This window comes from Notolabrus celidotus, chromosome 23 (assembly GCF_009762535.1).
Source record: "Notolabrus celidotus isolate fNotCel1 chromosome 23, fNotCel1.pri, whole genome shotgun sequence".
Lineage (NCBI taxonomy): Eukaryota > Metazoa > Chordata > Actinopteri > Labriformes > Labridae > Notolabrus > Notolabrus celidotus.
This window is the reverse complement of record NC_048294.1, coordinates 7,132,712-7,160,401: the sequence shown is the minus strand read 5'-3', so window position 1 is coordinate 7,160,401 and position 27,690 is coordinate 7,132,712. Positions and strand designations below refer to the sequence as shown.

Here is a 27,690-nt window from a genome sequence, read left to right as displayed (position 1 = left end):
AGCCATGCACAAAAACCTTGGAACTTAACAGTTCCAGCAGACTTAAACCGGTAGCCCGCCATCTTGGCGCAATACAGGTGAACAACAACTGCCATGTGCAAGTTGAGGTGATGATATCAGCATTTCCCAAAACTTTCCTTCTCACACAAATACAAAAAACGCTGAGTTTTACAAATCTCTACTTTCGGAAGATGTTTGGAAAACCTCCATTTTTAGTGACCCCAAACTGTGTTTACATGTGAATGTACGGCCTAAATAAAGAGGAAAAACAACATTAAGATAAAAATCCTCCCCAGAAACTTACGCCAAATCAAAATCCTCTCAATTGTTAAAATATCACAGCATTTATAGGGTGTTTCTAGAAAAGTTGAAACTGTATCATTTTTTATTAGCCATAATTCAGCCAGCTTTGTAAAACTTGGATGGCAACAGTAAGATTTGTGTTGACATATGTAATGTAACAGTAATACATGTTAACATATATGTTATGATAATATTTGTCTTATTGTTGCCATCCCAGTGTTATAAAGCCGGCTGAATTATGGCTCATAAAGAATGAATAGTTAAAACGTTTTAAGCTTACTGTATACTCCTGTAATAAAAAGTTTTATACAACATTCAAAAGTATATTTTTAACCCCATTGAAACTCATTTAAGGTTTCTTATAAAACATGAAGTTGTCAGTTGTGTTAGATAACACCTGAGTGAGAAAGCTCTTTTACAAGCAACAGTGGACAAGCAGTATCATCAAAATGTACCCCAAGCATGAAAGGTGAAATATTCTACTCAAAAAGGCTTGTTTTTTTAGTTTTTTAATATTGAATCATAAGTTCACTGATGAATTAACAGTTAAAAGATAATTGAACGAAGCCGGAGGGCAAGCTTTTTATTTTCTGTTGAAATCTTTTGGTTGAATCTCTGACAGGACGTCAAATTTCTTCCTTCTGCTTTCTTTAAGTGAAATTTAAACCTGCAAACTACAGTTGCCAAGAAAACTCACTCTCGATCTTAGAATGTTTCTCTGTAGAATGTAAGTAGATGTATCCGTAGATGGTGGCATCAAATATGGAGGTGTTCATCTACTTTACAGGCCGCAGACAGGTGCAGTGCTTTTTGGTATGCATTAGAAATGAAAGTCCAAACTCATTCCCCCACAGGTCCAGTGTTTCAGTTTGATGTTTGTCACTTGGATGAATTAATTCATCCTCATGCTGTCCATTCACAGCAGGCCCGTGTGTACTCGCCTATACACCAGCGAGTCCCCCTTCCCTCCCTGCAGGCGGACATGGCACAGCCTCACAGAGATGCACCGACATTACACATTCACTGCACAGTGCAGTGGCCAACGCAAAACTGCAGGGAGCCAAGAGCACAAGAAAAGAGCCCTGTTTTTTGAAACGTCTTTGATTTGTAAATACCTCTGTCCTAGTGCGACAACTTCCCGGCTTGTATCTTATAACCATCAAACATTTACATGAGAAAGTTGACAAAGGCTGAAACAGCGGAGGAGGCCTCGCAACAAAGAGGCCCATTTATGTAGTACAGTGAGGGAGAGACTCGGAGAGGGAGGGTAGGAGGAGAAGCTGGGAGGAGAGTTGAATTAATGAATTAAAAATGTCGTGAAACAGCAGCTGGGGGAATAGTTTTGGGTTTATATAGAGAGGCGTTCAGGGGGGGTCCTGGAGGAGTGGACATCGCAGGCTTCTTTAACTTCTCTCAGCCGGAGAACTCAAACAGGGATCCCTCTCTGCTCTGAAGAAGTGCAAACTGTGCTCATCTGATTACATAATGACCCAGTAACAGAGAGCCAGAACCGGTACTGCCAGTACCAGTGTGCTGGGAGACACTGACGGACCGCTGGCCTCTCTCTTCACCGCTTTTCACGTGTTTTTTTTCCTGAGACTTTTCTCTTTTAAAAATCTAGGATGACAATGGCGTAGACGGACAGCAACAAGAAAACAATGCAAACAATGTGATGTCAAAGTGTGAGGGAGTTTAAAACATGCTGTCAATAAGTGCGCGTCGTTTTAAACCGTGAATTTAACCTTTTTCGACCGTTTTTTTTCAAAGGTTTTGCGGCATCTTTCTTTCTCACATGTTTGCGAGGCAGATAAATCAGTAAAATCTTCAAGTTGCCAATCAGGGGTCAAAGTGAACTTCTGTTATACGTCAACAGAAAGGTAAGAGACACACAAACATTTGAAAATCAGTCTTTGAATTGATTGATTTGTCATTTGCTACCCTAATATATTCAATTACACCTATTTTGTCTTTTTTAAGGAATACTGCATTGTTTGTTTACTTTTAAGTTGTTTTTCCAACAGTACTGCACTTTTAACATCCCCTGTTTTCACTTTTTTTTAAGCTGTGATATTTTTCTAATGTCTGTAAGTTGTCCTTGAAGTGTTTTTGTGAGTTGTCAAATGGAACATGTTGAATATAACTGATCTTTTCAATGCAAAGCTTGAGGTCAGTGGCCAAACTGTCAGTCTTGCTGCATCTAACGTGTTGTTTACACTGCAGAGGGATAATAGTAGTGTGAAATATTTGATAATAATGTGACAATTTCAAACTATGTCTGACTATGTTGCGAAAAAATCCACGAAACCTCAATAAATGTAATATTCAACACAAGTGTGAGAGTTTTGCAATCAAGGAATAATTGGGGGTTAATCAAAATGTTACCCAAAGTTTTCTTATCATTGTGCCATTGGGTAACATGTCAAACAAATACATCTTTATGAATAAATACAGATTTAACAGCTGTAGGATTGTTATGTTTGAAGAGAAGAATATTTGAGCTGTAGTCACAGCCAGGCAACACGTCCCTGAGCTGTAGAAATATGGAGTACAGTGCTTACAGTAGCACAGAATACCAGACAGATTTTACTAAAGACAGGTGTTCTGATCTCTAAGTCTACAGAGTCTTGGCTCGGAAACCTTTTGTCACAACAAATCCCATCCTCTCATTCAGGACTCCTCGTCAACACTTCACCGGTAATTAAACCCAGTTAGATTTACAGCAGACAGACAGACATTTGGCTTCCTCTAACTTGGAAGAAGATAGTAAAAGTCACTGTTAAATTACAGCCTGGTTACGAAGAGCTGCTCTGCATGCTCACATTGTTTAATTTAGGTCAATGTTGTAACTCTTCAACTACTTATTCTGAGCTGAGGAAGTAAAGGCGAGTGACTTGAGGAAGTTTAAGGATGGTTTGGGCAGACATCTGGACGGAGACTGTTTGAGAAAAATCACTGCAGACACTCGTCGAATGTGCTTCCTCTTGTTAAAGGCTAAACTAGGTGAAGTATGAAGCAGCCATGTGGCAGCCAAATTGCAAAATACATTTCAAGTAGTAGCTGAAGTGACGATGAAATATATCTCATTCTACTACTGAAAGTTAAATTTAAACAGATATGATGAAGGTGGAAATCAAGGCATTGGTTTGCTCCAACCAAAATGTGTTTAAGGTAGTCAAATCTTCAAACACTTTCCGAATGTTGAAAAAGTGGGGACTACTTGCACATTTTTTTTTGTTTTAGAAAGCGGCTACTTAAAAAAATGATGGAATTGGAAGTCTGACTGTCTGACAGCACTGTTATTGTCATGTGAACAACTACTGTATGAATGACAGCAGCTAGTCTCTCTTAGCCAAAACCCACCATGCCTTCAGATGGGGTTCAGTGACACATCATACCAACTAGTTATTTCAAGCATACTGAAACATTTATGCATCCGGTCATTGCTTTATAATTGACTCATCTACAAAGCTTTTTGAAATTGTGTTTAACATCACAAAAGTCACCAGTTTTTTTATATTCACAAATTGTGAAGAAAAGAAGACAAGCCTGCACACTTACTCACAAAATTATAGTAATAGTCTTCATCAGGTGGTAGTGATTATCACCTGACAAAGACAACTGCAACAAAAAATTCTGATAACTGAAGTATTCCTGGCATTGAGTAAGTGGGAAGGCTTGTCTTCTTTTTATTGCTGCTGTTTCTTAGCTGCTTTTCAAAGTGATGCATAAAATGGTTAAACCACATTTTGGGGTCCTAAAACTGTTGGAGAAGATACATCATGGTAGTCTGCTGCCTCATCTGATCCTGATAGAGTTTATTTAATCTAACCTAAACCCAACATCAGTCTTCTTGAAGTTCCTTTACAGAAAAGTGTTAAGCTAACTTACAGCTGCCAATCACAGTTAGCTAGTTCAGTTCAGTTAGTAGCAAGCTACTTTATACTATAGGTCCTTATACAGGCAAGACATTTTTTTTTTATAAGGGATTCATATTGTTGGTGGACTTGTGAGTATCTGCCACCTCCTTATACATAAAAGCGTACATCAGATTTCTTTAGGTTTGAAAAATAGTTAGTCCACATTTTGGGGCCTTTTAAAACTGTAGAGAGATGTATCTTTGTGAATCCCCAACTTTGGTTCTTTACCAGCTCATCTGCTCTTGACCAATTCATTTTACCTGCATCAATCCTCTAGCACTACTTTAACAAGCTAACGTAACAAGTTAGCTTCTGCCATGCATTGTTGGCTAGTTCTGCTTGTTTTAAGCTGAACGCCCAAGATGATCGTCTTTATGAGTTCATATCTGTGGCAGACATATTGGCGTCTGATCATATGACCTCCTCATAGATGTTAGCATATGCCAGCTCTCTTCTCTATGTTACCATGAATTAATTTTTTCAAGATTGTAGAAAAAGATACTTCTTGGTAAATCCTCAAATATGGATAGGTTCCCTCCTGCCTTACCAGAATAACTGAATACTCCAGCATTTGCTCCTTGCAATACTTTAATATATAAGCAACAAGATGCGGATAGTAAGCTAGTTCAGATAGTTCTAAGTAGGGATTTCTGGCTTTAATGCATTAAATGATTAAAAGTCCTTATCCATACTAGTTAGCACCAGAACTACAAGTTGTTTATCAAATAGTTTTTTTATTGTAGGCCTGAAATACTGGTCATATGTTGTTTTTAAGATACTGCTACATCTATAAAGCTATAATGCTCTACTACCCTGATGTAAACAAGCACAGACGACAAATGGTATCTCATAGTGCGGTTTGGAAGTATCTTGATTTAGGAAGTGGAGATAAATTTGTATTTAGGTTATGTCTGGTCAAACTGGCATATGACCACTCAAACAGGGCAATGCTGACCAGATCGTACAGGTATGAGTTGTTAACTTGCAAAAGGCTAGTAGTGCTAGCTTTGCGAACATTAGCCGCAGTTTGCAAAGCAAGTTGACATTGTTAACCTGTGGACTGTGATTCTGTATCTTTAAAAATCGTGCAAAATTTTGTCTGTTGTCTGAAAGTATTTTCTTAATTTTAGACTTGAAGTTAGTCAGATTAAAGCTTTCGTTTAGATGACCTGGTTATTAGTCGCTTTGGAACATCCCTGGTTGTAAGCTAGCTTACATCACAGGTCATTGGGTTACTTGCTGCTGAAGATATTTTGATATGAATAAATATTTCGTGTAGACATGTTGGTATCTGTTAATATGGGAAATGTAGAGTGGTTTGTTTCATTGCTGAAGACTTTTTACACATTTTAGGATAGCTAGCATAAGCAACAAGACATTAAAGCACTTTTTCTTGATTAAAAATGTATTAAAAAGGAGGCCAAAGAAAAGTGCTCTCTGTTCATCTCACCATGGCATGTCATTCATTATAAATATAAAGACATAGTGACCAAACAGCAGCTCATTTGTATGGCAATGTGCTTGATTTGGCTCCACTGAGTTTGTGGTTTTAACGTCTTGTGTTGGCTGAGCAGATGCCTTCTTGGCATGAGCTGTGTTGATGTTTAGACAATCCTTTCAGTCCAGTGCGGAGGCTGCTGTGGTGTGGACACTGGTCACTGCCATTCAGGATTTGTTGTATTGAGTCTTTTCAGCGCAGTGTACTGGCTGCAGGGAGTTCTTTATGGCTGTGGACACTGGACAGGGAGGACTGGTTGGAAGGGATTACTCTCTCCTCTGGAATACTAATGACCACCTTTTGTCGCCGATCTATTTCCTCCACTTTCACCCAAAGTACCCCTTCCTCTCTCCTTCACCATCCATTTCTCTCCCTCTTCCTTTTTCACTCCTTTTGTCACCCGAAACCAATTATTCCCCCTCTTCTTCCCCCAATCTCTGCCCCCTCAAAATGTCAAGCACCGCATACTCACACACGATCAAACACAGTTGCAAACACACACACACACATACACACACACTTTACGCTCCGTACCGCTCTCCTCTGCCTGTCTAACTTGCTCTCTTTTTCACTCACTCGCTCATCCAGTCGTATTTTTCAATGGTGGCTTTTGTCCCTTTCATCTCCTCGAAAACAAAGGATTCTTGTGCACACAGGACAGAGGGAAGGAGAGGGATGTGAGCCGGACAGAGAGGAAGAGATCTCTAACCTTGAGTGTGGTCGTCAAATGAATGGGAAAAGTCATTTTACAAGCCAGGGAGTCAATCAGGATTACTGTCAGATAGACTGATATCCATGACAAATTTAATTTGGTTATACTATTACTGACATGATTTGGCATGTACATTTCATTGAACTATTCACAGCTGAAATTGTTGAAATATGAGGGTGGAAACAATCTATACTGGTCTTAGTATTGACACTTGCGCAAGGCGACCAAATCTGATGCTCCTGACAAATACTGTCAGCATTATCCCAAAATCTCTTGAAAACATACAAATCACCTCTGACTTGTGTTACAGGACATCATTCATTAAGATAAACCTCAGTGATGTAGTTGACTTGAAACAACCTCCAAAGAGCTATCCTGCAATCAGTTAAACTAACAAAAGAATGTGAAACAATCTGCAGCAGGACGTCCCAACGAGTGCACGATTCATTCATGTTAAAGTACCCACTGCTTTACAAATGAAAGACTACTTCATTTACCTGTTTTTACAGCTGACACTGATGGATATACTTGTACAGAAAATCAAGAAATGTAAATGCGTAACAATGCGCTCAAAGAACAGTGTCCAAGTTAGCCTTTTGGGATCACTGTGTTCACCTGAGTCTCATTTGTTTAAAATGCAATAAGCTTGTAGCTTCTTTGTTCCCGTTGATTTCATTCACTTAAACCCCTCTAAACGAATTACTTTCCAGACATAGCAAACAACTGACTTTTACGCAAAAGCTCCAGACAGACCAAGACAAAGTTAGCTTGCCGTTAGTCAGTGAACTGAAATTGTGATAGAGTTAAATGTGTTCCGGACAAGCAGATGGAGACAAAGGATAGCAGGTTGAAGATTGGTTGTACAATTCCTAAGGAGGGCAGAAATCACAGACCGTTATGATGTCTTCATCAATAGGACAGGTGAAGAGAGATGGGAAAAGTAGGGTGTAAAGTGGGGGATGAGATGCAGCAAAGAGTTGTAGCCAGGTGTACATTAACCAATAGGCCAGAACAACACCCCTTAATCTGTTTTCCAATGGGTTTCCTTCCTTTTGGGGCCCACCTTAAGTGGAAACACAAGGAACTGCATTTTCTTTAGCACCATCACTGTATTTGTGCCATCTTTTAACAACTGTGGAAGTTGCTAAAGAGCTAGATTTGTTCCTGAAAAGTTGGTGGGGACAGAAATAATTAAAAGTTGAATACAGGTTCTAAAACTCTGTAGGTGGTTATAGGCGTGACTCGAAAGACATGCTTATGATGCTCCGTGTCTGCTTGAAATGCAGCAATTGTGCCACAACAGCTTAATGAGGTGGTAATATGCTAATCACATAACAAATTGTTGTGCTGCCCCTGTCAAACAGATTTGTGTAAAAGGAACTAAATGGCTATGGAGATGGATTGACGTATTGTTCACTTTGGTCTTATCATGGGATTGACTCTAAAAACATGAGCTTACCTCATCCATAACCTGAACAAAGGGGTAAATTAGTTGACATGCATGCGGTGTTGTGTGTGAGATCATTGCATTGTAAACCAAACATTCCTTTGGACAATAACTGATATTGTATTGCATTCAAACTGTTCAAAAGGTCTATATGTCCAATACACGAGTATGTGTTTACTGTATGTGTAGGCAGGAGCTTTGCAGGGTTCAGAGTTCAGCTGGAGATGGACACGGCCAATCACATGGGCCTCCTCTTGACCCCGCCTCCCTCCCGTCTCTCCCCCTCCACATCTTAGTATTCAGAGCACAGACATCAACAACAGATCTCTATTCATTCACTCAGTGTGAGCTCCAGCGTGGAGGGAGGAGAGAGAAGGGTCAGAAAGGACAGGAAAGGACAGAGCATATCAGATCGCCCTGGTTCTTTGGCTTTTGTTTGTGTTGTTTTGTTTTTGGTTTTGTTATATTCGCTCCGGAAAGCAGAGGCAGTTTTGAGACAAAAGGGCCTATTTAGTCGACAGTGAGTGAGAGTGAGAAAAAGAAGGATGTGGAGAAAGAGAGACTACAGCGCTGTGGAGGGTGAAACTGTTAAGGGTGTACAAGGGACTAAACCATACAGTGACAATAAGTGTCCATGGCACCCAAGTGTGGGTTGGGGGGTTACTTATTGAGTATACTGCTAACACTTTGACACCCACAGGCACTTCTATACTGAACCATTCCATCACATTACACCACCATTGTTGATTGATACTCATGTGACACTTCTGAACTGACAACAGGCACTCTTGAGTAATGAGTGAGGATGTGGATGTACTTACAAACAAGTACAGTCGCTCATTGAAGTGAGCTATATTTGATGGATGGATGACAAATATACCTGGTCGCTGAACTTATTGTGGCTCTGGTTCTTGATTCCACTTGAACCCTTTCAGAAAAAAAGAAGCTGTAAGACAGAGCAAAGTTTCTCTGATTGGTAATCTTTGTACTGGGTTAAATAAATCTGGTCTGACGGGAGTCACGACTGGTTTGATGGGTTTGATTTCAACCATATGACCACCAGTATGTTAACACTCTCCATCCTCAACATCACAACAAATAAGGGAATACCTTTGGGAGGATTGGTGCTCCATCCCTCCAACCCTCCAGAGGTCAAACTTATGGAATCAATGCCAAGGTATACTGAATGTGTTCTGGTGGCACATGGTAGCCCAACCCGTCATCAAAGCCTGATTTGTACTAGTGTGCTGAGTCAATGTAGAGCCCAAAAGCCTACTTGGTTGTGAGATTTATACCTTTGCATTTGTGTCTGTGCACAAAAATACACCATCAAAACCCTTACTGGGGGTAGGGCTTCCGAGCCATTGGGTTAGGCTTTTTTAATGCCTTACTGTGTACTGTAAAAAATGGCCAACAAGACAGGGAAGATCATGTTGGAGTTGAGCGAACAAATATTGAACGACTGCTACTTTTAAAGAAGCACAGGAAGTGTGCAAAACCTACAAATTGCAGCCACATTAAAGTTTTACTTCCTGTGGATTACATCAGGTAGTGGCCGCTACGTACATGGTAGCCTCAAGCAATGTTGTCCTGTAGGTCTGTTTTGATGCTATGTTATCTGTTGGGGGGAAACAACATGGCAATACATCTTAGGGTGCAAACTGATTATGTCAGCACAGCCTCAAATGCTGTTGCATCTCAATGGGGCTGAAAAAATGCATCCTTCATGGCCCAACATATCCTATTGATGGTGTGCCTATTCAATCCAATCATGTTCGAGTAATTTGGAGAAACATTTCTTTACGAATGTCGCCTTGTTTTCCATATCAATGTTGTGGATGGGCAAGGGGAATATTCTACCTTTTCGTAAAGTTCACCAAAGTTGCTGAAATTCACATCAGTGTGTCACATCTCCTTCAAATCTTACATACATGAGGGCTGTCTCCAAGGACAAACAAGCCCAAAAGTTAGGGTAAGTATGAAATCAGCTTTCAGAAAAAACAGTAGGGTGGTTTTGGTGGCTGATCTCAGATTTGAGATTCAGTACTTGTCTTCGGTGTTCCTTTCCACACGAAATAACAGCTACCAGTGTCTCCTCATCTCAATTCAGTAGCAGCCTCGTGCAAGCAACACGTGAGTGTGCCTGCACTATCAGGCTTTTAATGTGAAAGAGCAGCTGTGCCTTCATGCTGAAAGAGGACTTTTATTTTGACAAGGCCAGCTGCCTCCAGTGAAAGGAGGAAAAGGGGCTTAAATGGACCACCATGGACAGCCAGGACACTGTCAAGTTGAAAAACGTGCTTCTAATCCCCTTCTTCTCATCCTGAATGTTCCACCACGTCATTTTTCTTATTCATGTGCTTATAAAATGTTCCGTCTTTATGCTTTCCACACATCCTGCACCTTTTCATTTTGACTCACCTGCTGTTCACTTGATCTTACAGCCCATGTTCCATTTTCTTGCCATCTCATTCTCTTTTTCTTCTACTTACCTCTGATGTCTCTCCTCTCTGTCTCCAACCCCCTATAGCACCAGACATGACTCTCAGCCACCCCACCTTCCTCTGAGGGCTCCCTCCCCCTCAGAAAGTATGCCACTCCAGACACAAACTGACATCACCAAGCCCCTGCTGGGCTCCACAGGGGGGGTTGTAGGTGCTGGTTGCAGGTGGTGGAGGAAAAGAAGCTGGAGGGCCCAATGCCTCTTCGAAGGAGGCGCAGAGTCCCTCTCCAAAGACGGACGAAGCAATGTACGCATCGAGCATGTTAGCGGACGTGGAGCGCTGTACCTCCGGGATCTCTGGACAACTTTTCTAGACATGCAATGGCGCTACAAGTTCTTCCTCTTCTCTGCTACCTTTGCTGGGACTTGGTTCGTTTTTGGAGTGCTTTGGTACCTGGTGGCAATGGTGCATGGAGATCTGCTGGGTAAGATGTGATAGGTGGTGAGCCTCACTGTGCATTGTCACAAATTCACAATGAACAGGTTATGAAATTAGATGAAATGCCCTAAAGGATGAAGCATCCTAAAACAAGACCACAGCAGAGCCATCACATAAATGAAAGTTCCTTCTTATTTGCTCTATAGATGTATGTCTTTAGTTTTTGCAGTACCAGGTAGTCAGTGCAGGAGTGACAAATAATGGTCCCTAGAGGATCAAGCAGAATGACTCTGGTGACTCCCTTACATTTTGTCGAGTTGGCACAAGCAGGTCAAGACTGTCAGGTTCTCAGGTGAAGAATCTCAACACCCACAGAGTAGGTGTGCACAATTTCACTTCCCGAATTTTGTCCACTGGCATCAAGATTCATGGTCCCCAGAGAATATATATCATACTGACATTGGTTGACTTTTCTTCCATCACTGTCTTTGACATTTATGATTTCACAGAAATGTCTCAACAACTATTGGATAGCAACAAAAATATTCAACAGACATCCATGTTCCCTTCAAGATAAAACATAAATAACTTGATAACTTGACCCCTAACCTTCCATCTGGAATCACAATCAGTGTCAACATTTTGTTTTTGCAGTACCTCTAAAAAGACTGCATACATGCCAATGAGTAATGGAAACTTCTGATGTCCGTCATTTCTCTTTAAAAGGCCAAACTAACTAAAAGGACAACTGCCTTTATCCATGTCCTTTGACTTTGATTAAAAAATAACGAATGGTTAAACTAAGAAGACCTGAGAATACAGTTTTGGGTTACAGTATGAGCGCAAGCAAGAAAGATCTTACAAAACATCCCGAGAGGGGACAAAATGTTGCAACTCAAAACCCAAGACCTTCTATTGTCCCTCCAGAGTTTGACCCCCCCTCCAACCATACTCCATGTGTAATGGAGGTGAAGACCTTGACAGGAGCCTTCCTCTTCTCTCTGGAGTCCCAAACCACCATTGGCTACGGTTTCCGGTGCATCACCGAGGAGTGTCCTGCCGCCATTGTGCTGCTCATATTCCAGTTGGTTATCACCATGGTGATGGAGATCTTCATCACTGGAACCTTCCTTGCTAAGGTCAGATGATGTTTTTAGTTTGGAGCAAGCCAGAAAATGCTAAATCAAATTTCAAGTAGCTGATGAAAAAGTGAAAGTTTTGAAAGATATCTGTGGCCTGCTTTGGATGGCATTTTATCACTCCGTATGTTTACATAATGTCAATAATTGGGTCAGTCCGACTAAAACTATACTTTTCAAATATATGTGAACTTGTTAGTCCGTCTGAATGACATTTAATTAGGTTACTCAAAGTTGGGCAAACATAACTGGATAATGCGGTTGGGGATTTAATTTTTTCTTGCAATTAAACACCTCAATTGGACCCAAACTGGGATAGATATTCTGTGCATGCACAAATGCATACAAGGAAGCCAGGCAGTAAACAAATCCTCTACCGTAGGAGAGGAAGGCAAATAAACAAGATGAAGCACTCAAATCATTAATACCAGAGGGTAAAGAGCTGTTAAGTTGTCCATGTCCTCATCGTTCGACATACAACCAGTTAGCTTCTTGCTAGCCTTTTTTTCCATTGTTTTATCAAGGGCATCCAGAAGCCGTCAAATAGTAAGGAGCCAAGATGGGGAATGTCGCCAGCTAGCAAAGCGAAGGCAGACATTAGTCACTAAATTGATTCTCGCACAGTGCTTGTATACTGGTACAAGGACAGTAGTCCAATTAAATGGCCTAACCGAGCTATAACTGTTGCTCAGCTTAACTTTGCATGTAAACATACTGACTGAGTGATGAATAGAAACATGGAAATACAAAATAATACTCATCTATTTTAATTGCTAACCAAATCTTAAAACTGTCAAAATGTACAAAGAATCTTTCATGACCTCCCTCTAAAGAAGCTTTTCAGATCTAAAAGGCTTGTGCTTTAAACCCACTCACCTCAACAAGTTTTTCTTTGACCCTGTGATTACAGCTATCAACTTTGTTATCGGTCACCCTTACAGATTATCGCCTTGCTGATTGTAACAATCAGTCAAAAACAAGGTTATTTAAACAGTTTCCTCTTAACATATAGTCAAACAACCTTCCCAGAAACAGCAATGATAAGCCCTGTAGATGATTACGGCGGGTAATGAGAGGTGTTTAGGGTTTGTAGCAACAGGAGACATTATAAATCCTTTTATAACAAAATTTTAACATGTTTTCCTCCTCTTGTAGGTAGCTCGTCCCAAGAAGAGAGGGGAGACGGTGAAGTTCAGTCAACATGCTGTTGTGTCTAATTACGAGGGGCGGCCATGCCTTATGATCCGAGTGGCCAACATGCGCAAAAGCCTCTTGTTAGGATGCCAGGTATGCAGGTCACTTTTGGGAATATCCATTTCCAATTTGGTGGTTGATGGAGGTATTTGAGTATTTCCCCTCCAGTAAGTAATTATAGTCAAATTGTTTATTGTATTGAAAAACATTAACACCACTTTTAGTGTCTGGGCATGACAGTAAAAGCCACACTCAAGGACACATCACCTTTGATAAGGATATTGCCCATTGCAGGTATTAAACCTGGGGCCTTTTGGTTACAGGATGCCTTCTGCAACCTCTTGGCTTCATTTACTGACTCCATCTTGGCTCCCAGGTGACGGGGAAGTTGCTTCAGACGTCCCTGACAAAGGAGGGCGAGACGGTGCGGCTGGACCAGCGCAATGTGCCTTTCCAGGTGGACACGTCCAGCGACAGCCCCTTCCTTATCATCCCCCTGACTTTCTACCACATCATTGACGAAAACAGCCCCCTCAGGGCCTGGGCAACAAAAGGTATATCATAGGAGAATGGTACTCTTCAACACTCTTTTTTCAAGTCACACACAAAGCCTACAAAATAAAACTCCAGTTTGTCAGTACGCCACACGGTACATAAAAAGGAACCAAAAACAATCCAACAGCAATCTTTATCAGGATGTAAATTAGAGTTTGAGTCATGTTGGGTTGTGAAAGCCAGGAGAAGGGAAGTTCTCTTATGTCAACCGAAAATGTGAAAAATGTTCAACAAAACACAAGATTTAGCAATCCTGCAAGCACGTTGGGACAACTAAAGATGGCATTACATAGAATGCCAATGTGGCATCTATGTGCACATGGCTTGAACACATCCATCCATCCATCCATCCATCATCTTGACCGCTTATCCCGTTAGGGGTCACGGGGGGGCTGGAGCCTATCCCAGCTGGCTTCGGGCGGAAGGCAGAGTACACCCTGGACAGGTCGCCAACCTATCACGGGGCTAACAGAGAGACAGACAACCATTCGCGCACACACTTACACCTACGGGCAATTTAGAGCGACCAATTAACCTGGTGAGCATGTTTTTGGAGTGTGGGAGGAAGCTGGAGTACCCGGAGAGAACCCACGTATGCACAGGGAGAACATGCAAACTCCACACAGAAAGGCACCTACCCAGCCGGGGATTTGAACCAGGAACCTTCTAGCTGTGAGGCAACAGCGCTACCCACTGCACCACTGCCCTGGCTTGAACACAATTACAACTCATTTATTTATTTTTCATTTGATCATATAGTATGAATGTAATGATATTTTCAGTCACTAAGAATTGGAGATACTGGACTTGCTAATCAAAGTTCTACACAGGCCACTAATAGATGTTTCTGTTTTACTTTTGGTGCATTTTTTAATCAATATTTCAGAGAGTAAGGAGGTGAAAAAGATCAGCTGTTATACAGAAGTGCTGTGATTTGCAGGCTAGCAGGTGAAAATATGTAAATTACAAAATCTGTCATTTGAGATTTTTTTAACTAATCTCCTAAAAATTGATCAATATTTTAACTGAAGTGTGCATTTTCAAAGTATAATATGTTTTATAAACTGGTCAATATAATTTGGGATCAATAAGTCTTGAGAATAACTGTATATACAGTACATTCAGTAAGTATGTGTCTGTAGGTGTGCTGGTATTTACGGTCATGTGCTGCGTGCTTGGCTGCCTCTAACTGTCCAGAGTTGGCTTGGTTTGGCACTGAAGGAGAGGGTTTCATTCTGGCTGGAATGTGAGTGAGAGAGATGCTCAGAGACACCCCTCATTAGAGCACATGCTGTACAGCTGGGGTGCTGACACGAAATGCGCAGATCCACTTACAGCAGCAGTGGAAGTCTCAAAGGCATCAGTGGTGATGGACTCTGCTGCGTTATTTACGCTCGTAATCTTTCCTTGCTTCACTTAACACATTTAATTTCATGTTATTATCAGTTTTGTCTTATGCAGCCGACAACATTTGTATACTTGGATTATTTTCCCAGATATTTTGTTAATCCCTGCAGCCAAGCCTTTCTTTCGACTTTGATGGTAGACTTAAACTTTCAGTTATTTGGGGTATTTCATTACAGCTCACATTAGAGTGCAGTAGTAATCTCTACTCTAAATGTCAACAGTAACAGAAGCTAGGTTTTACTATCATGCCCGGTTGCTGCTTTATCTGGGTGGTTTCCTGTCATGAAAGCAGGAGAGATGCTCTCATTAAGATAAAAAGGAGGCATTACACCACATGCTAATAGTGAAAACGGCAGATAACTATCAGTTTATGAGAAAGGAAGTCACTACTTTTTCACTCAAAGACATCAATCATATGACCTAAAAACTCAGAATCGCAGATGCTTGGTGAAAGACTGTAATTCGACAAAAACTCTGAGGGACAGGTTTCTTTTTCATTAAGAAGATTTTTTTTTTACTTGATAAGCACAGTTAGCCTGCACTTTTCATGCACAACCCAAAAGTACTACTTAGGGATCACAACCATGGACGGAGACTTACATGGGTGTCTCAAAGCTTCATCCGTAAGGCAACTGGACTTGGTAGACAATTCTTAAAGATGTCTCAGCTCTCCTCTGAAAGGCTCCCGACAGTCATTCAGTACTTTCCTGACAGTTGCCTTTTGGATCAAGCTTTGAATTACCATGACCTGGATGACTGAGAATCTTCACATTCATGGGTGTCCTTTGTGGACATAACAGTCTGCAGTTCAGGCCCATACATTCATGATAATACTCATGATTGAGCACACTATGCATTCCTGCACTTAGTGGTTCTTCAAACTAAATTCTACGACTCCAGCAGAGCTAACTTCATGGTGTCTGGTCTGATTAAAACCCTGACTGATGGGGACAAGACTCTGTGGAGATGGTCTATTGGAGCAGCATCTTAGCTGCCGAACTGCAGGGTAAATTTTAAATATTTACACCTACTATTGGAAAAACACCACCAATGACTCATTCAAAGACTTTGTTTTTCCTTTTAAACATTCTGTGGTCAGTGACTAACAAGGTAGAGAATTTCCCTATGATAGCAGGAAGGAGATTTAAAAATATATGCAAGGTTCAAAACTAGGGCAAGCAGCATACAAGGGTGCAGACTTGACTGCAATGGCAGGAAGCCAAGGTAGAAAGATAATGGAGACATTAAACAAGGGCATTAGGGGATGGCTGGCAGACAATAAGAGTCCTCAAAACTAATATCCTCCGAATGATAGATTCATCAACATAAATAGAAAATGTGTACATTCAATGTGGCTTTCAGCTCTTATATAGTCTACAATTCTACAATTTCATTTAGGAGGCGCTTTTGTCCGAAGCGATGTACAACACAAGCAAGAATTTAGACTGGAGGGAAAAACCTTAGTAAGTAATTCAAGTCAACAATATCGTTTAACATTCAACAGCATTCAACATTCAGTGCTAAATATTCAATAAGAGCTGGGTTTTAGACCTTCTGATCATTCGACCCCTGAGGGAAAAAAGGAGAAGGGTCAGGTTAAGTGCCTAAATGTTCCCCTGAACAGTTGAGTCTTCAGACGTCTCTTAAAAGTAGAAAGGGACTCTGTGGATCATAAGGAGTTAGGTAATTCCTTCCACCAGTTGGGAACAGTATATACAGTATAAATAACAGAATAAAGTAAAGCAAAGCCTAAAGATGAGAGCCATATGCTATCAGCTATGCCAGACTGTACGAAAGTGCTTTTGCTAATTGCCAACATTGTAAGTCTAAATTTTTTTTACATGCAGATTGTAATAAACTCATTCTTAACTGAAAGCGATACAAATACAAGCTAGCAAAGATCAGATACTTCCAGTTTTTCATGTGTCTGCTTTGTGCTAACAGGCTGAGCAACAAGGAATCACAAGAAACCCCCAAAAACCCAGCGCAGCGGGACTCATGCGTTACATGCTTTTTCCCTAGAGCCATCAACACTCTAAACACTCACCATAAGACACACTGACTACACTCTTCCTCCCGTGCAATAAAATCGATGTGCAATATCTGATCCTCCCCCCCCCCCCCCCCCCCCCCCCCCCCCCCCCCCCCACCCGACGTGCAATACTCACTGCAATAACAACTGTAAATACTATTTATTTTAAAGCAAATTTCTTTTTCAAAAAGGTTTATTATCAGACCACTGTTGCTCTTGCTGCTATTGTTGTTTATGTATATATGTATGTATATATGCACCAACGGATAAGCGCTCCTAATTTCATTGTTTGCAAGTCACGCAATGACAATAAAGGTATTCTATTCTATTCTATTCTACATCAGTTTGAGCATGCCAATATTAATACATTTTATTTGGAGGTGCCTTTCAAGTCACCCAAGGTTATATTGGCTAATTAGCACAGAACAGAAGGTATATTCAGTCTGATATAGATATATAGTTTTGACCAGTGACGTGGGGCAGCGTGTGAAAAAGAGTGGGATCATCAAAGTTAGTATAAAATAAGTGATTCTGAAAGTCTGTACTAAATTTTAAGCCATTTCGTTCAGCAGTGGTTAAGGCACATTTTTTTGAGCCCCAAGCTAGCCCTAAAAGATAAGCAGGATAACGCCAAAATGTCAAGATTCATCCCAAATGTTAACCATGAATGTCTTTATAAAATTTCATATCAAAACTTGCTGGAGTTACCAAGATATTTCAAACAAATCTGGTGCACTAACCATCCTACAGACAAATGGGCCCTGCCTTCTTGGAGCCATGCTGTTAGGGATGCTCGAAAAGATAACTACATATATGAATGTCCTTTTGTTCCACCCACAAAAGGTGATATAGAGAATCCCCAAAGTCTGTCATGGTGTGGACATGTGGTTGCGAACCTGGTGTTTTTTACTCCGGTGGGAGCATTATTGGGGTCTGGGTTAAGGGAAGGACTGTTTAGACAGATGACAGAGTCTGCATTCTGAGTGAGGCCTGTTGATACAGGTGTGTGTTTGTTTGAGCGCATATATCTGCTAGTGTGCCTCTCGTGTTAAGGCGGTTTTTGGAGATGAATGACGAGCATATTCTGCATATATTGTTCAAAATATGTCAAATATTTATCATTGGATAGCTTCCAATATGTGGCAGCTTTCACTTCTGTGTGCGCTTTCAACTTTCAGAAATCAGTTCTGTTTTTGTTAGTGTCTGTGTCAGATCCGGTCAAGTGTTTGTGGAAACAGTCTGTAAGTGGGATGTTTTGTATTTTGGAAATTACAGGATGTGTGTGTGTGTGTGTGCTTGTGTGTGTTTCGGTGTGTTTTTTTTTGTCTATTTTTTTCTTACTCACAATAATGACTCTTTTTACTGAATGAATCATTCTTTCCCTGACTTCTAAGACTTCTATGAAAGTGAACTGGAAATGTCCCTCTCTAATAAAGGCATTCTGAGTAATACATATATTTCAAATGAAAATGAAACCCCGAAGGACACAGGCATGTAAAAAATAATGTACAGTGAGCAGGATGTTAAGCAAATACAACCCAGACAAGGTGAGACAAAACCCTGAAGCAAAGTAGGTAACCACTGTCTAACTATACATTATCTCGCTTATTACCCTGCCTACAACTAAAGCTAGGCAAGGAGACACCATGTATATTTAAGATTATTTAATGATGATTCAAATATGATTGATCTTTGCAGCTAAGAAAATTATCCTTCAGATTCAAAGCACCTGTATCCCGACAACCTACTTTTGGGGTCAGTTTAACATTTTCACTTATGCTATAGTTTAACATTTTCCTGCTTATTGTTAAAAATAACATTAAAATAAACTATTTTTATTGTGTTAAAGACAAAATATTCCTGTTTTGGGGCGCTGGTGGCCTAGCATCTAAGCGCCCTACATACAGAGGCTACAGTTCTCGTCGCAGGGGTCGCCGGTTCGATTCTCGGCCGCGACCATTTCCTGCATGTCTTCCCCAACTCTCTACTCCCCATGTTTCCTGTCTCTCTTCAGCTGTCCTATCAAATAAAGGCAAAAAGCCCCAAAAACTTAGCTTTAAAAATATTCCTGTTTTTATGTTTTCATTCATTTTCTTTCTTTTTTTTTAAATATTTTTGGGGCTTTTTGCCTTTTATTCGTTATGACAGCTGAAGAGAGACAGGAAATGTGGGAGTAGAGAGTGGGGTAGACATGCAGGAAATGGGCGACCCGGTCGGGAATTGAGCGATGACCCCTGCGACGAGGACTGTAGTCCTCTGTATGTTGGGCGCTTAAACCGCAAGGCCACCCAGGCCCCATGTTTTCATTCATAGCTAATGTAGGAAACAACAGCAGCACCTGTACAAAATCTCCTTTCCTGTAACTTCAATAGTTTTCATTGTAAGTATGCTAACAATTTTAACACGACTTATTCACATGTTTTTAATCCAGTATGTGCTCTTGGATTGATGCACTCCCCCTAGTGGCCAAGAAAATGCTGCTTTATTGGTGTATTGTTGATGATACCCTCTTATCTCTTTGCTGATATTCTTTTGTGCGTGTGTAGTTCTGTTTTCTGCCAAAAAAGGAATAATCTTGCTTTCTTTTGAGAGTTGTGTCATTCGTCATTTATTTCCCCAAGGAAACTATACAAAAAGGGGTTTCCTTCACCATGTTTCATCTTACACCTGCCCCCTCACAGCGGTTACAGGCATTAAATATAAATTATAAAGTCAGTGTGTTTGCTAATTGTCTTGAGTTTTAAGTCTTAAGTTCAATCTGTTTCATAACCAGATAAAAACTCCTTACAGGGGCTTTAATAAAGTGAGTTTGTTGGCAGGTTTTTGTATTTCTGCTTTTTGTCTTTTTCTTCACTGTGTTGATATTGTTGTAGGCTCTATGGTAAGGAGCACAGTTTGCTTTGAAAGACTCAGATGTTTTAGTAAAGTTCTCCTCTTCCTTCAGGTGGTGGTTGGACAGACCCAGAGCTGGCCGACTTCGAGCTGCTGGTGATCATGAGTGCCACAGTCGAGCCGACCTCCGCTACCTGCCAGGTTCGAACGTCCTACCTTCCAGACGAGATCCTCTGGGGCTACGAGTTCCCCCCTGTAGTCTCCCTCTCTCCCTCAGGAAAATACGTGGCAGATTTTGCCTTTTTCGACAAAGTGGCCAAACCCAAAACCCCACCTCTTTTTCAAGCAAGCCCTGCCCCCGAGTCCGCCATCGCAGGCGTCCCGTCGCCACGGGTAGCAAGGAGGATGGGATGGGACCCTGAGAAGATGCGGCTGGAGGAGAGCTACAGGGGGGAAGAGAGGGGCCGAGAGCGGGGGCGGATCAGAGATAGCAGCCCACTGAGTGTACGGATCAGTAATGTTTGAAGAAGAGGTTTTAGAAAGCTGATGTGAAACTGAGATGAGATGATACATACACAGGAAGAAAACATGAACGCTGCTCACCAGAGGAAGAAAAAAACTACAGAAAAACACCCTCTCTCCAGTTGTGCACACCGGAACACTGCACACATTTGAACTACATACTGAAAACCTGGGTTCCATTTCCGTGCAACAGCTCTAGTGCTTCTTTAACCACAAACAGTCAACAAGCTGCAAACAAACTCCATAGTGAGGAAAGCCACAAACCCAACAACACACATGTTGCAAAGGCAAAATGCAACAACACCGTGTCAACTTGTCTTCTGAACAAGATTCAATTTTTATGTTTGGATTGGACTTCATTTACTGCAAACACTAAAAAATCTTCATCTTTTGAGGTTTGTTTGTCCATGTTTAGGCTGCAAGTAACTAAAACCTGAGTTTTTCACCTTGATATGAGAAACAAGACAGCAACAGAAAACCAGGTTAAATATTCTGATCTGTTATTTTTAAGCTATTTTAAGAAGCAGGAGCTTAATCATGGACAGACTGACCTGATAAGATGAATTTTGCAGTGCAGTTGAACTTCCGTTATGGGTGGTACTCACTGAATCAAAGTACTGTTTTCCTTTTTTATTACCATGGAAGACCTCCAGTGGTTTGGGGGAAAATACTGGAACCATATTATTTTTTAACAAGAACATTTAAGGAATGTATCATAATTGATGTACCTGATAGTTTCTAACAACACTGTTACATGATGCTCCAGGACATATTGTGCTCTTTGATATGAATGTCTTTTCTTGTTTATGTGGGTTTATGATTGATAGTAATATTACTAAAAGCACTTTAACTTGAAAAAAAAAGTGGCATTTCACATATGAGAATAACTGAACTAACTTTGATACCTAATGCACTGTAATACATGATTAAACCTTGATGCTATGTTGGCTTGAAAATGGGTAATTTTGTGAATATTGTAATACTGTTAAAATGAACACGTGTGTGTATGTGTGTTAAGTACCTCTGTACAGTGTATAAAATATTTTTCCTACATTCTTCATGTTTTGAAACAGCTCTGCATTTCAGTGTTCAGTTTTACTGATTTCATGCACAATGTTTTGAAGTGTGCTTCATACTGTGGTTCGAGAAGTATCTGTGGATTCTACCCATACATGAGTAATCAGTCCTCTTGCATCAGTTGAGAACATATAAGTGGATGATAATTGCATGTATTTTTTTTACCCTACACAGACACTTTAAATAAATTTAAATCATGGTACTTGCACAATAAGGGCATTAAAATTAATTCGAGAGTAAATTAAAGAATTAAAATTTGAAGTAAAGGAAATTTGGAGCATGCTATTAAAAATCAGTAATATATTTTATATCACATGATCTCCTTTGTATTTGTAATACAATATAAAGTGCCACTATTAAAGTTAAATTCAGGAGCCGAATATACAATAAAAAATATAAATTAACACAAAATATTTCATCACCAATGCCTGCTTAGAAACTGTGCTTGTTTATACTGCAAAGCCTTCTGTATACTGTATATGGTTCAATCATCAAACTGGAAGCTCTCTGGTCTAACTTTTGAAGTAAGCACTTTTTAAGTGTCATATTTAATAAATGTCTTATTTACACCATGTTTTTATGTGTGTGCATTGAACTATATTGTTCTGTCTTGAGCTGTCTCTGAAGTCAAATATTAGGCTGAAAACAACTCTAATGTGTCTTCATCATATAATATACATGTGCATAAGTAATGATTGGTCAATAATAGGTTATATCGTATTACATTTTATATGTTCATGATTTGTAAGATATACAAACCCTGAGAGGAGCAGTGCTTCCAAATTCAGAACAACTGTTTAATGGCTGTTTCTGGGTTTGTGTGAGCGTCACCGGCCCAAATACAAAATCACAAAAACTCAGCCTACAGTGAAACTCATTGGATGAACTTGTTCTCTGACCAATCAATTTAAAGCACCAATACTTAGAGTGGGCAATTATTTTTAAGACTGTTTAATGTAAATAATTTAACATATAGTGACACGAGTAGTAACTTAACCATGTCTGTTCCAGAAATGTAGTCCTAGGTGTAAAACATAACTTATCTTAGTTTAATGATATATGTCTTGTCTAAAAATCTGCTATCCACTAATGTAGAATTTAAAGAGCCTCACTTGCATTAAGCTTAAAAACAAACACATACAGAGAAATCTGACTTATACTAAGTCTCTAAGTTTGTGGTTTCAATTATGTTTAGTAAGGTAATAATCAATAGGACTTAACAAATTAAATGTCTAGGCCTGAGGACCTTGAGTATCCATACGCTCACCCACATGAAGACCAGCCCTGCCCACATTTGACCCTGACTAAATTTCGAAAAGGGTGGGCTGTAGCCCCCTAGTGGGAAATTGTGGTACTGTACATGGGCTGCAATAGGTCATTAATATCTTTTTTGAAATTTTTATAATATACAGTATTATTTGAAGTGATTACACTGCTTTGCAAATTTTTGAATGTAGACTGTATACTAAAACATTCTCATAACTCATAATAAAACATAAAGAGGGAAATACTTCTTTACAGTCTCATATGTTAAAAGTTGCAGTTTCAGATATTTTCAGTGAACTCTTTTTTTCAAAGCAGGCGTGCTTGTTAATTTTGGTTTTGAATGACTTATCTATGCTAGATGTAAATTATAGTAAAAATATTTTTAGTTGCAGTGAAAAACTGACTTAACTATACATGATAAACGTTGAAAAAACAGGACATTTCAGTGCTGAAAAGACATCTAATAAAACGTATGACACCAAGGAAGTCATATCCAGTTGTTCCATCAAATTATTACTTGAGTTAAAGTACTGGAATAACTGCTTTTAAAAATACTTAAGTAATCAACGTACTTTTTAAATATCTCAAAATGTATTTTCACAAAGCATGAGTGCAGTCAATAATGCGTGGGTGTACATTCTGCTACGCTATGTTTATCTAGAAAACATTATTTCATGTCTGATTCCTTGTCAGCCACATCAATCATTACCAAGACTAATCAACCGACTGATCTAAGTAACGTTTAAGCTGCATTTGCTCTACGCTCAGATTACCCGAGATACGGCTACACACTTTGGTACAATCTGCCGGAAGACATCAGTTCTGTTGAGTCAATGATCTCTTCATAGTTTAACCGTAGAGCCTTTCCTGATTTTATCTAAATTTTACTTCATTGAACCATTTTAAGACATATATTTTAAAATAATTGTATTCCTTTAGAGTTCTTTTAGGGGACTTTTATGTATTTTAAAATATATTTTATTGTTTAATCTTGATTTGTGTGATTTTATGAACTTCTGCCCATATGAAGCGCTTTGAAACTTGGTTTTTGAAAAGCGCTCTACAAATAATTATTAGATTATTATTATTACACCATTTAGACAAAGCAAACACAAGCACACAAACTGTTTCCGGTCTTCGGGATCTTATTTCAGAAAAGAACATTCATCAGCTGACTTCCAAGCAAAAGTTGTGAGTAACTAAAGCAGGGGTGTCAAACTCATTTCAGTTCAGGCCAGGGGCCACATACAGCCCAATTTGATCTGAAGTGGGCCGGACCTGTAAAATCACAACATAATAACCTATAAATAACGACAACTCAAAATGTTTCCCTTTGTTTAAGTGCAAAAAAGTACAAGTACATTCTGAAAATGTTCACATTACATGAACTATCTTTTTAGTTCTGTTTGGTTTTTCGCCACTGCTCCTGCTGTCATAAGTTTAAAACCTTAGTGTTGATTGGATCTTGAAGTGCTCTAAAAAGTCTATGAATTACAGATTATGCAAACTGCAAATATTCCCCTGGAGCGCCGTTCAGGTGCGCTCCATCAGCACTATGACTGTATGCAACCCCCAGAGGACAAATCTGAAATAGCAGTTATTTTAAAAAAATGTTAGTTAGATTTTTGGGCATGTTCGCCGTTAATGGACAGGACAACTGAAGAGAAACAGGAAGTGTCGGGAGTAGAGAGTGGGGGAAGACATGTAACAAATGGTCGAGGCTGGAATCAAACGTGTGACCACTGCGACGAGGACTATGGCCTCTGTATATGGTGCACGCTTAGACCGCTAGGCCATCAGCGCCCCAAAGAGCAGTTACTTTTATTGAAAAATTGCTGTTCATCATTTTTTCACTTTGGGAAGTCATCTACGGGCCAGATTGGAAGCTCTGGCGGGACGGTTTTGGCCCGCGGGCCGCATGTTTGACACACCTGAACTAGAGCAGGAGTAAAAGTATTAGGTTCCCCCAATCAAATAATACTCATGTAAAGTACAGATACACAAAAAATGTACTTAAGTACAGTATTCGAGTGAATTTACTTAGTTACTGTCCACCACTGATGATATCGACATACTAAACAGTAGTAAATGAAGTGTTTAAAGCTAGGGTTGGTAGTCACAGAAAACTAGCATGAATTTTAACGTAGCATGTCATCAGGACTCCGTCTAACCCAAGCAGCCCTCCGGTCTCAAAATATGAAGCCCATGCGGAAGTGTTATAAACTGCAATACAGGCTGCAGAAACACCGGAAACCACACAGACACCTTTTCAAAAAAGACGATCTTTGCAGCATTAATAAACATGTTTACAGTCTGGTACAAAAAACGGCTTGGCTCTACGTAGCTAATTTCTCTATCGGCACACACTGTACGGGGTGAATTCTTTCTAACGCGACGGTTCAGAAGATATTAAGATTAAGAGTTTTTGTCCAAATAAGGACATGACTGACTTGACTCCCGGATGGGAACACATAGCTGTTGGCTAGGAGGCTCAAACTCCGCCTCTTTATGTCACTCTATGCCTGATTGACTTCCGCATTTCCAATATGGCTGCCGCCGTTGATTGGCTTCAAAACAGCGCTCAGGAACAGATGGGTGACGTCACGGATACTACATTATTTATACAGACTATGGTTCAAAGCAAAAGTAGTGAGTAACTAGAGCATTGATACAAATGTAGTGGAGTAAAAGTAATAAATTCCCCCCAAAATATAATAATCAAGTAAAGTACAGATAATCAAAAAAAAGACTTAAGCACAATTCTCAAGTAAATTTTCTTTGTTAGTGCCCACCACTGGTGATATCGACATACTAATTAAGTTACAGCCATAATTTAGTAAAAGGGATAAATTATATTGTTATATTAAATATGCAGATTGTGACTGAAATAAATATTAATTTAACTTCTTAACAAATAGGAACAATAAAGTTAAAAAAAAAAAAAAATATATATATATATATATATATATATATATATATATACATATATATATATATATTTATATTTATATATATATATAATTAAAAATCAACTTTACCTTCGACTCCTTGTTCCTGGTCATCTTCGCGGTCAGTTAGCATAAGCTGCTGTGATTGGATGAGAGGAAGAAGAACTGATGGAGGCCAGCCAAGTGGGCGCGCAGATGGAGGGAACACTGGACGAGGTACTCTCAGATGGTCTGACGGGGACAGGTAAGGACCATAGACTGTAAATAAAAGTTAAGGACACCAACCAACACATTCTGTCCCCCCAACGTTTTATCCATGTGTGTAAGCCGGTGTTCTCAAAAATAAGTTAGCTGTTAGCCGTTAGCAGCTAAGCTAGCGACACTTACAATGCTAGTTACCCGTTTTAGCTAACAATACTGTATATTTGTGTCCTCGACAGATAACAATAAATATATGCATGTCCGACTGTATGATAGTTTCTGTGTTGGATTTGAGGCCAGAGGATGTAAATGAACATTCACTGGTTCATGTCGCAAGGTCAGAAAATGCTATCTGTTAAGGCAAGTGTTGCATCCAATTGTGCTACCTATCGAAATTGCGACCGGACGGCTCTGCGCTGGTTTGCACATGCGCACAACAGTGTGAACTCCTGGGCACTTGTCACCGACTGGGATGGTCAAGGAAGGTTTTGTAGCAGTGTTAAAATGTGCTGAGGTAAGTGATAAAATACAATGAGTGATATTTTACTAAGGAGACTATTTGATAAGCATCAAGAACGAAACTGAAGGTAAGATAAACTGTCTTTACTTTTACTCTATTAAAGAGAAGTACTGTGCTTTTAGCTGTGCCACACACAAAGTAAGATGGTGGTAAGAAGGTTTTAGTGACTTTTAAGATTATTGTATTACTCTGGTATTACTAACTTGTAAGTAACAGGTAGTTTGGTCTTTTATTTAACCAACAACAATGTTTATTTTTCATTTCTGTCATTGATTTAAATTGATTTATTTTATTTTATCCTTTTTTTTGTGAAATAACATTAGAGGCATTTATCTATATACTAATTTATAACGATGTTTATTTATGCACAGGCTGTAGTTTAATGTGATAGTACTTTAAGGATTGTGCAGTACTATTAAGATAAGATATTCCTTTACTGGTCCCACAATGGGGAAATTCAAGTGTCACAGTAGCAAAAGTAGACAGTGCAAAAAAAATGAAATAAAAAAGATATATATAAAGTAGGGCTGTCAACGAATATTCTAAACTCTAGTATATATTTGAATTTTATATTCAAATATATCGGTGGGGGGGGGGAGGGGCGAGCAAGCGAAAGGTCTACGGTCTTAAAAGTGTTGCGGTATAGGTTATTAGGTCATTTACTTGTTTTGTAATGTGTAGCTATGTTTTAGGCATGTTTAATCTGAAATAAAAGTAGTTATGTCTCCTTGTATTAGTTTGACCACCTGTTATTGACATAATGCGCAAATATAGATATTCGAATGGTTTGAACCTATGTTTTTTTTAGAGGGAATATTCGAATGTCATTTTGGAGCAATTTTGACAGCCCTGATATAAAGCAAACAAGAGCCTATAAAGAACAATTATTAAAAAGTTATTAGCTATTGAAATTAAAATTAAAGAGGTAAAAAATAAGCATATCTACAACATATATATATATGTATTATTGGTTATATAGTCTGACCACTGCAGGAAGATTATACTCTATTGTGTTAATTTGTCAACACAGTGAACCACATGATCATTTACAGCAGTGATTCTTAAATGGGGGTACGTTCGGAGTACTGCAAGGGGTGCGTGAGAAATGAAAAAGAATTGGATTCAAAACTTTCATTTAATTTTTATTCCAATGCAACATCAAATATATTATTATATATATTATTTGCACAACCGTTCGGACCAGACAGCCTCCGTCTGCGGACGTCAATTGTTCAGCG

The 27,690-nt window shown here is 39.5% G+C and overlaps 3 protein-coding genes across 3 annotated transcripts in view; 2 read left to right on the top strand and 1 right to left on the bottom strand.

Annotated features, from left to right (window-relative positions):
• pnp5a (purine nucleoside phosphorylase 5a) overlaps window positions 1–26,287 on the bottom strand; it is a 50,431-nt gene extending 24,144 nt beyond the window's left edge. Inside the window, exon 1 of the mRNA XM_034676214.1 lies at window positions 25,822–26,287. The gene's annotated coding sequence lies outside the window, so the exon portion shown is untranslated. The remainder of the gene's footprint in view (window positions 1–25,821) is intronic.
• Window positions 10,424–22,063, top strand: LOC117807136 (ATP-sensitive inward rectifier potassium channel 10-like). Its single transcript, XM_034676209.1, has 5 exons — window positions 10,424–10,805; window positions 11,687–11,898; window positions 13,054–13,185; window positions 13,469–13,646; window positions 20,046–22,063. The coding sequence occupies exons 1-5, from the start codon at window positions 10,469–10,471 to the stop codon at window positions 20,441–20,443; spliced, it is 1,257 nt and encodes a 418-aa protein (XP_034532100.1). The 5' UTR covers window positions 10,424–10,468; the 3' UTR covers window positions 20,444–22,063.
• Window positions 25,846–27,690, top strand: part of LOC117807134 (obscurin-like) — a 58,020-nt gene continuing 56,175 nt past the window's right edge. Inside the window, exon 1 of the mRNA XM_034676206.1 lies at window positions 25,846–25,975. Within this exon, the coding sequence (XP_034532097.1) occupies window positions 25,900–25,975 (76 nt within the window). The 5' untranslated portion in view covers window positions 25,846–25,899. The remainder of the gene's footprint in view (window positions 25,976–27,690) is intronic.